We start from the raw sequence: 10,590 nt of genomic DNA, 5'->3' as shown, positions 1-10,590 counted from the left end.
ACCAATGTCCACATCATTAATGAAGATGTTGAAAAGGATAGGCCCAAGGACAGAGCCTTGGGGGACGCCACTGGTCACGGCGCACCACAACGATTGACTTCCATCAACTACCACTCTCTGGGTCTGACCTTGAAGCCAATTCCCCAGCCAGCAGACTGTGATGTAGCCAAGGCCAGAGTTGGCCAGTTTTTCTATAAGAGAATTGTGGGATAACAGATCAAAAGCTTTTTTAAAGTCGAGATATATGACGTCAATCTCTTCTCCCTTGTCCAGGTGATATGTCACCTGGTTGTAGAAGGAGATGAGATTGGTCAGGCAAGACCTACCTGCAACAAACCCATGCTGGCTATCCCTCAAGAAGTTGCCTTCAGCCAGTTTGTCAAGAATGGTCTCTTTGATGATTTTCTCCAAGATCTTCCCAGGGATGGAGGTCAGGCTGATGGGCTTATAGTTCCATGGATCTACTTTCATCCCTTTCTTGAAAATAGGTACCGCATTGGCCTTCTTCCAATCCTCAGGCATTTTGCCTGAGCACCACGAGATCTCAAAGATCTGTGCCAATAACTGAGCTATGATGCTTGCCAGCTCCTTAAGTACCCTGGGGTGTAAGCTGTCTGGGCCAACTGACTCAAAGGTGTCCAATCTCTTAAGGTGTTCCTTCACATGGTCAACATTGATGTAGGGTAATAGTTCTCCCTCGCCCTGGCCATCTCGTACCATACTGGGCAGAGCCGTCCCTTGGAGCTGGTGAAAAAACGACGCAAAATACCTGTTGAGCAGGTTGGCTTTTTCCTGGGTGTCAGTTATCAGTTGATCCATATGGTTTAGCAGGGGTCCAACGTTACCCTTGCTTTTGCTCCGGCTCCCCACATATCTAAGAAAGGACTTTTTATTGTCTTTGATACATGTAGCCAGTTGGAATTCAGTCGCAGCCTTGGCTTTCCTGGTTCGCTCCCTACAGGTCTGACCGTGCAGAGTACTCCTCCTTTGGGGCAGATCTAGCCTTCCATCCATTATAGGCCTTTCTTTTTAGACGCAGGAGGTCCACTGGTTCCCTGCAGAGCCAAGGGGGCTGCTGTGCCCTTTTGCTGCCTTTCCTCTGGGATAGACATTGCTTGTGCTTTCAGGATCGCTCCCTTGAGGAGCAACCACTCTTCCTGAACTCACCTCCCCTTCAGGTTGTGGCCCCTGAGGGCCTCTCTAACAAGCCTCCTGAGCTTGTCAAAGTCAGCTTTCCTGAAGTTGAGGACTTCTACTTTGCTGACTGACTTGCCTGCTTTATGGTGGATGGTGAAGGTGATCAGCTAGTGGTCGCTGTCTCCGACATGCATTTCTGTAAAATAATTAAAGTTTTCTAGAACCTCACCTTCAGCAGTTCTATTGGCAACAAATTACAGTAACCATTTTTATGTACAACCTAAATGTTGTATAACCTACAAAAGTAGGTTAACAACAGGTCTGAAGGAGAGGCTGGTAAATCTAGGGCAAAAAGAGTGGGAAGTCCCTTGAAGTTATAACAATAACATAAAACTGTAATTATAGTTTGACTTTATATAGTACTTTTAATGAAGAGTATTTCAAAGCATTTTACAAACATTGAACCTTATAAGATACTGTTGAGGCAGATTTGAATATGCTTATTTCATAAGCTGGAAAAGGTTTGTCTTTGAGTCAACAGCAGATCAATGGATACTGTTCTGGAGAGCTGTTTCTTGCCATAACTCCTTGACTGTAACAAGGTAGAATTGAGGCACGTGTATAGATCAACCAATGTACATCATTTCTATATATATATGACTGCTACAACCAAAACTTTCAAAGCCACCCTTCAATTTTAGGTGCCCAATTTGAGACGTTGTGTGAAGTACTAAGGCTTGACACTTCTGAAAATTAGGTCTGACATGTCTCAAGTTAAGCACCCAAAAATGGACACAGGCAAGTTTACTGTCCATTTCAACAATTTTTTTGGCAGATGACAAATTTACCATTCTCATCCAATGACATTGTAGCTGTTAGTGAAGCCAGGATTTTACTTTCAGTTAATCTAATCTACAGATTGGCTGAAATATTGAAAATTGTCCTAAAATCTGAAGGCCCAAATCCAGATGTGTTCTGGACTGGATTTTCAGAGATGCTAGGCACTTTCATGTGCCATCTATATATGTATTATATAGTATCTGTATATGTGTAAGACTGCTTCTATTCATATAATTTAGGAAGCAGGGCCCACACCAAGATAAAAACCTCCTTGAGGAGATAGATTAGTAGTTTTTTCTATGGCCATTGCAAAAAATGCAATATCCCTGCTGTACTGTAGGCCCAAAGCCAGCCAGAACCAATCCAAAAAACTTAAAACACTGGCAGAAGAATGGCCATATCCAATGCATCTGAGGATATGTCAAACCAAGCCCACATCTTCTAGTATCATTACCAAAGAGTTTTGCTCTGATAAATGTTTTTGTAAAAACATCATCTTCTTTATCAGATGACCTCTCTCTTTTGTTTATTCAATCACATCTGTTGACTCCAGTAGAATAAAAGTAAGTTTTTACTATCATCAGCCCTACAGAAATAACACAGTTGATCTGAACTCTTTTCAGACTTGTCCACCAGCAAGATAACTATGAACTAAATTCTAGTTGTGTGGCCACCTGTGGAATCCCCCAAATCTTCATTTACAGCAATGCAACCCAGCTACATGCAATTGGGTTGCACCTCTGTAGATTTGAAGACAACGAAATTGCAAGGGTATAACTAAAGGCAACATGTGCCTGTATAACTTTTATTTGGTGTAATGTTGCATAAGCCAAGAGTACACTTTGATATTCAGATCCCAGGCTGGGTTTGGAGTGATGGAACTTAAACTCCAGCCTTCTACTTCTAGACTGAGCATAATAATTTGGGGCAAATAGACATGGAAACACACAATGCTATTTCATCAGAGGCTGGTTTTCCAAGTAAAGCAGCACTTGTTACATATTAATTTTAGGTAGCTCCTGGAGTTCTTAACCCCTAGATTGTCCACACATCAATACGTGAAACTAATTTTAAGAACACTTTAGGCAGCTTAAAGTTCTGCCACTCCAGGGCAGGTTTATCTTTGATCTGTGTTACCCAGCTCATGTTCCATTAATGTATAGCCAACTCCCCACAGATGAACCACCTAAATCCTCTAGCATCACAGGAGGCAGTGTCCCTTCCCCCACCCTCCTGTTCTTTGTGGAAAAACTTTCCACCCCTTGAACTCTACTACCCAGGTGGCATTTCTGGCACCAAACAGCTCCCCCTCCCATCCCTGAGGGTGGGACCTTCCCACCCCCAGGCATGCAAACTTGTGCAAACAGCCTGCAAAGTACATGCCAGTTAGCCAGGTCACAGGAGTGGGGTCTAGTTGGGGTGGAAGAGGGACAAGATAAAGGGGTGGATCAAGTCCCTGTGAGCTGGGGCTTCCTTCCCAGAGCATGGGCAGTAGCTCTCTCAAAAGCACCTTCCCTCACCAGTCCCACCTTCCAGCCACCCTGGGAAGCAAAACCAGTACCCCTCACAACCCAATCCCAAATCCCAATTTATTAAAACATAAGACCTTAAATGTACTTCCTCTGTATTTCTTTTTAAATTCTTAATTTTTTTTACTTCTTTTTATTTGATCCTTCAGTGGCTGACTTCCTTCATTTCACCATCCCCATCTCCTTTCCACCTTACATTTCATCACCTACCCCAACTCCCACTAATGCTTTGCTTCTCAGCTTCAGGTTTGCACCCTGTCTAACCATCTTTCACCCCCCCCTTCCCCCCCCACATATGGCATGGATAGAAACCTGTGCTTTAGTATCAGTTCACACCTGTTGGGCCCCTGCTGCTTGGCAGCCCTCTAGTGGAAAGTCACAGCTGTGCAGGTGGGAAACAATCAGAAAAAGTTTTTAGCCTCAAGGTGGTACTGCTCCAAACTTGAGCTAGCACTAGCACCAATCAACATTTGAGCAGCTCAGAGTGCAATATGTAACAAGGCCCCTTCTGCCTTATCTGAAGTGAATCTCCTTTGTGAAACCTCTACAATCAATTTGGATGCATCATGCAGAATATAGTAGTTGAATAATTAATTTAAGTAGTTAGGAATTCACACAATAGCCTGTTGGCACTGCAAACAGCTTCCAAATAATGCTGCTAATATCAATAAGTGTAATGCTTTGGAACACTGTGTGATTGACCATTACCAATGTACGTAATATTTTTACTATCAACACTTGTATGAGATGCATGGGCCAGACATAGAGATTAGCGTCAAATCACAGAATCATAGAAAATTAGGGTTGGGAGGGACCTCTGGAGGCCATCTAGTCCAACACCCACTCAAAGCAGGACCATCCCCAGCTAGATCATCCCAGCCAAAGTTTTGTCTAGATGAGTCTTGAAAACCTCCAAGGATGAAGATTCCACAACCTCTCTGGGTAACCTGTTCCAGTGTTTTACTACCTTCCTAGTGAGAAAATTCTTCCCAATATCTAACCTAAACTTCCCTTGCTTCAACTTGAGACTGTTGCTCCTTGTTCTTTCATCTGCCAGCACTGTGAACACTCTAGCTCCATCTTCTTTTGAACCTCCCTTCAGGCAGTTGAAGGCTGCTATTAAATCTCCACTCAGTCTTCTCTTCTCCAAACTCAGTCTCTCCTCATAAATCATATGCCCCAGCCCCCTCACCATTTTTGTTGTCCTCCACTGGACTCTCTCCAGGTGTGCACATCCTTTCCATGGTGGGGGACCCAAAACTGAACACAGTACTCCAGATATGGCCTCACCAGTGCTGAATAGAAGGGAACAATCACTTCCCTTGACCTGATGGCAACACCCCAGCCAGTCAGCCCCCAGCCCATACTGGTGCATGGGATTGTTCCATCCTAAGTGCAGGACTTTGTATTTGTCCTTGTTGAACCTCACAATTTCATTTGGTCCAATCCTCCAATTTGTACATGCACACAGGGAACTCAGCATTTCAAAGTGATCACAAAAATCTACTAAAATGCACATGCACTAGCTTCCCTGTACAATGCACAAAACACATTTTTTTCTCCTTACGAGTCTTTATTGCAACATGATCTAAACCTTCCAGTATCATCTGTCATATTATAGAGATAAAGATCTGATGCTTTATGGCAGAAAATGGCTGTGTTGCTCCATAGTGTTGAAAAGTATCTGAATCAAATATTCAGGTTTCTTTCCTGTGACCTAAATATCTAAATCCTTCTGTGATGTTAATAGATTCATGGAGTCTGTGGCCAATTACTATTACAATAACTGGCTGACCACTTGCATGACACAGACAAGAGAAACTCACCTAGTCATTTCTGCATCAAGCTTCTGTATGAGCTCTGGCATGTTTTTTAGGGAGACACCCAAATCTTGAATTAAAGACTTACAAAATAAAATCTTTAAATGTTTATTGAAGAAGAGATGGGTCAGAACCAAAGCTTTGGATTAGAACCTGCCACTGGCCACGCTATGCTATTAGAGGAGTTGGGATTTGAACATTTATGTTTCAAATTTTGGGAGTGCTCTGACTTGGATCTCAATTTTGTATTTCTTGTCTGTCTCTTTAAAATGAAATGTGGCACAACAGGTTCTGTGTTCACAATAATTCTCCATCCTCCTAAAATTCACTTTGGTCAACCATATACATAGACTATGGACAAATATAATGAATCATCATCATAGGAAGCTCTGAACTATAAAATTTAAGGGTAGAGATGTTTGAAATGCAGTACTTTCATTCTACAGGAAATTCCAAAGCATTTCATTCTGTTTTGTTTTGTTTATAATCTATTCTGTGTTATTGAAATAGTCATAGCAAAGCACTTTGATGTTTTTGGAACCACGTGTTTCAATACTTTAAAATTTATATTTCAACAAAATCAATACACATCCACGCATTGTTTTGATTTAATAGAATCACCATTTTCCAGGAAAACATAGAAAAGCCACCATGCTGAATGAGTGCACAAGACAGTGCAGAAAATGTCACAGAATTAAGCTGCCTCCTCTTTTATATGCCTAGGTGGGAGACTGCTTTAGTTTTTGTGATGCTTGTACCACACCGCATCTTCCCATTTGGGAAGTCACACCTACTTTGTTGAGATAGGAATCTACCTTTTCAGAAAGACAGCTAACTTGTTGCTCTTAGGCTGGAAACAAAGGTCCTATTTGGACAGTGTTCCACTGTGTTGCAATATGTCATGGCACAGCCAGTCTATTTCACTGATGTCTACAGATGTCACTGGGGCTGTTACCCTGCAGGGTCATTGCTCTGCCCCTGTTGGGACATTAGGGACCTGATCGTGCAGGAAAAGGGCCCCAGGTGCCATGCCCCAACTTGGGTGTGTATCTACAAGTGGTGGAAAACCCCTTTATAGATGTACCCCCCTTTTGGGACATGGACCAATCCACCAACCCAGCAAGATAGATGTAGCAGGGCCCAGTGCCTTTTTCAATGGTGTGCCTTGTGTCAAGGCATGGTGCAGAAATGAAACAGGGGACTCTGAGTTCCCCTCCACCCACTTGCAGGGGGCAGAGGGATTTCCCTGGTGTACCCGGTCTGGAAGCATGGTGAACCTTTTTTAGAGTTCCCCCCTCTGGACTTGCAGATGTACACTGGGGGAATCTCTCTGCGACCCAACAGGGACAGGGGGGCATATCTGCAAGTGGGGGGTTTCCAACTTGCATATGTGGGTTCTATTTTGAGGTAAGGTACCTGAGGCCCTTTTCCCACAGGATCAGGCCCTTGAAGCTGGGGGAGTTTCTGCCTAGGGCTGCTGGCGAGTGGGGGTAGCTACAGTCTGCTCACACTTTTCTACCACAAGTTAACAGGCTTCAGCCACATTAAGGCAGCACAAATTATTACTAGGTTTGTTGACACCACAGAATTTAAGCACAACAAAGGGCTATGATGTGTGTTCTCTTGGCTTTTATGCACCATAAACATTTTTATGGTGGCACAAAGTCAACATCTGTTTACAGCTTCAGTCCAGTGCCTAGAAGAAATTTCAATGGGAGTACTGGATGCACCAATGCAAGAGAGAGGGTGCAAGAGAGCAACTTCCCTGAAACATGAACTCACAGAGGAAGAAACCATAATGTTTTTTCCAAATCTCTAAACTTCATGCGTTGGGGTAGAACAGTGAATCTGACTATCATAGTAGGTTAGAGGGTTTTTTAGGTGGGATGAAGTTTAAACAAGGCATAATGCCAGTAGGCACAACTTAGAAGTCAGTATACCTCATGCCTTTCTACAGTGTAGCTCTGCAGTTAGGCAGTATAATTTAATCTGAAAGGTTTCCAGGACAACAAGTTTAACATTTCTAGCTATTAATTTTAGCCAATGGAAAAATCTCCCCCAAAAGTGTCTAAGTTATTTGGGAACTTAAGTTCCATTTACAAAAGTGATTTATTCAATTAAGAGCCTAAGACTTAATGGGAACCTTTTAAAATGGTCCTTAAGCTCCAAAATCACTTACGGCAATATTGAAATCTATTTTTTAAAATGCTATTCATAACATACACATTCTGAAAAATAAGGTGGTATATGAGACTGAAAATTGATGCGTGTGATCTTCATAATGAGTTATAATTCTAGATGTATACTTCTGAACATGTATTGAAGAATGAGAATTATAAATGTTTTCAGTAAGAATGCCTCGTGTTGATTATCCCTCACATGTGTTCCAAGGCTTTTGCCAGGTCTAAAAATATTGTTATACTTATAAATGTCCATTAGTCGCTCAGTATTTCAAGTGTGGGCAAGAATATTGGTAGAAAAAAATATTTTTTAAAGTGGTCTAAAATAGTTTGAAAATTGTGATGAGTGAACTGGTTCTGGCAATGTAAATGCCTATAGCCTGAAACTAAGTACATTTCTAAATGAATCTGAAATGAATCACACCTTCTCACTTCCTGGTTTGATCTGGTATGGGAAACAGAAGTGCCAAATGCCCATGAGAGAGGCTATTCATGTGGTATTTCTGGTCCAGATTTAACTAGGCATTACTGGAAATCCTGCAAGATTTCCAACCCCAATTGCCAGACCGATGAGGTTGGGAAAAGTCTTCATAATTATAGGAACCAAATTTCCAAACCTTTAGCTGTTTGTCCATTGCCTTTTCTGCCATCCTGTAATGTAGAACAAATAGAATTAATGGTCTCAGTTGGTTTCTAATGCCTCTTTCTGTCTTTCTTTAGAGCTCTGTCATCCGTGGTGGCTTTAGGAGCAAATATCATCTGCAACAAAATTCCAGGCTTGGCCCCTCGGCAACGAGCGATCTGCCAGAGCCGCCCTGATGCCATCATAGTGATTGGAGAAGGGGCACAGATGGGAATCAATGAGTGCCAGTATCAGTTTCGGTATGGCAGATGGAACTGCTCAGCACTGGGAGAAAAAACAGTCTTTGGACAAGAGCTTCGAGTAGGTAAGAGATTCTCCAAAATAGTTCCAGCAATTGGGACAGTTTGCCTTTTAGCTTCCTCTTGCAGTATGGAATAGATTTACATCTATCAGGCATTTACATGCCATACAAACTGAAGAAACACGCTCTCCAGAACAGCATCAGCATTTATTTTTTCCTGCTGTTCTCTAACCTCATTTTGTAGCCAATGAAAAACAGGTCCAGAGATAGCTAGGTTAAGTCTTCTATTATCTGTACCATATTCTGTGTGAAAAAACACTTGAATAACTGTAAGAGCAACTATGGCTAGAGTCAATTTCATTTCTTGTGAAGGTAATGCTGTAACAAACTGGTAGCCAGTTAGGGCTACATCGTTGCTGCTGGACTTCATGCTATGACCAGTCAGAATCCCACTGTAATGAGATAAATTCAGTTCCAAAACAGCCACCAGAAAAATCTTAATTAGCTTGTTAGTGTTGTAGTTTATATGACATACTGGTGATCTTTCACTACACAGCAGTTATATTAATCCCTTCTATTTATAATTTACAACTTAAAGACAGCACTATACATGGCCTACCTCCAGTGGTAGATATTGGAAAACATTCTGAAAGAAAATAACTTATGGTACAAGACTGAGGCCTGACCAATTCTTATAGGACAGTCATCAAACGATCACTTTCCACCTAATTTATGTCTGATCTTACTTAATAAGGTTTCTACAAAGTGCCTGTCTATTAGGCCAACAAGAACTGTGTCTAACAAAACTCTAAAAATTGTACCACCAACAACTTTCTTTGAGGACACATCTACAGAAGACACTAACTACACAGTAGACTAACAATACTGCACAGTAGCATGTCACAGCACAAACAGTGCTAATATGCTACTGTGCAGGATTATTAGGCTACTGCACAGTAGTGTCACTAAAAAGGTGGGCAACGATGCTGCTACACAATAACACTGGTTACTGTGCATTAAATTTAGTACTCTAAAAAGGTGGGCAACGATGCTGCTACACAGTAACCTAGGCACATTAATGTATGTGTAGACGTGCCCAGTATTATGTTCATATTTGGGCGATTCTGCTCCTATGCTTAATTTCAATGGTAGAGTTGAGTCACATGGTCAAACCTGAGGCACATTAATGTATGTGTAGACGTGCCCAGTATTATGTTCATATTTGGGCGATTCTGCTCCTATGCTTAATTTCAATGGTAGAGTTGAGTCACATGGTCAAACCTGACCTGCCACATGCAATGAGTGATTTCTGTGGAAGAGAAAAAAAGTGAATGCACTGCCCATATGAGGAGTAAAGCGCTCATGCAGTACTTAGGCGTTCTCTAAATAGTCTACGAATAAGGTTTTTCATCTGATGCTAGCCAGAAGCCAATGTCAGAAAGCTGAGGTGTGAATCAGACAAACCCTGATTTTAATATTGTTGGTGGATATCTTATAGACACAATGGGCTAATGCCTAAACTGATGTAAATCAGTATAATTCCACCAACATCAGTGAAGATGCCTTTCACCAGCTGCAGATCTGGCTTAGCCTGCTTTGGCTGTTCTACTCTGCACCAAAATACCAAGCTGCAGAGGAAACTAAAAGGAAGCTTCTAAGGGAAAATTTACAGAACATTTCGGAACCTCAAAAAAGATTTGGTTTTGGATGAAGGAAGGTCAGAGGTCAGGAGCTGTTCTTTTGAGGACTTATTCATCTTTTCTAAATATCTTACCATTCAGGCAATCTCACTTGTCAATATTTCATTCTACATTTGTATTCAGATATTTCTTAATTCATCTGGAGAAATAATTTCTCTTAGTTCCCATTATTACTATAAGGATTTTTCTGGGAAATGGAAATAAGGAAAGATGAATAAGTCCTCAAGAGAAATAAGATGTGTTATAATTTTGTGGGCTATAGAAACACAACTTTCATTCTGTTATTGGCATACAAAAAGGAGGGACCAGAGTGGAAAGCAGTTTGTATTGTTTCAACTACCGTACACAGGGAATAATTTAAAGTTTGAGTTTTACCCATGCCAGCAATTGAATCAGAATTGCTATAAAGACACCTACCAAACTTCCTTCCTGCTACCTCAAGGAAAAAAGGCTTCTCCCCTCTCAAAATGAATGACAGGTGCCTCCCGAGAGGGGGGGGG

The 10,590-nt window shown here is 41.6% G+C and overlaps 1 protein-coding gene across 1 annotated transcript in view; it reads left to right on the top strand.

Annotated features, from left to right (window-relative positions):
• The first annotated feature begins 7,624 nt into the window (after window positions 1-7,624).
• LOC102380960 (protein Wnt-7b) overlaps window positions 7,625-10,590 on the top strand; it is a 68,260-nt gene continuing 65,294 nt past the window's right edge. Inside the window, exons 1-2 of the mRNA XM_006037881.2 lie at window positions 7,625-7,674; window positions 8,227-8,453. Of these exons, the coding sequence (XP_006037943.2) occupies window positions 7,625-7,674; window positions 8,227-8,453 (277 nt within the window). The remainder of the gene's footprint in view (window positions 7,675-8,226; window positions 8,454-10,590) is intronic.

This window comes from Alligator sinensis, unplaced genomic scaffold (genome assembly GCF_000455745.1).
Source record: "Alligator sinensis unplaced genomic scaffold, ASM45574v1 scaffold922_2, whole genome shotgun sequence".
Classification (NCBI taxonomy): Eukaryota; Metazoa; Chordata; order Crocodylia; family Alligatoridae; genus Alligator; species Alligator sinensis.
The sequence above is the reverse complement of the archived record's forward strand: the minus strand, read 5'-3'. Positions and strand labels throughout refer to the sequence as shown.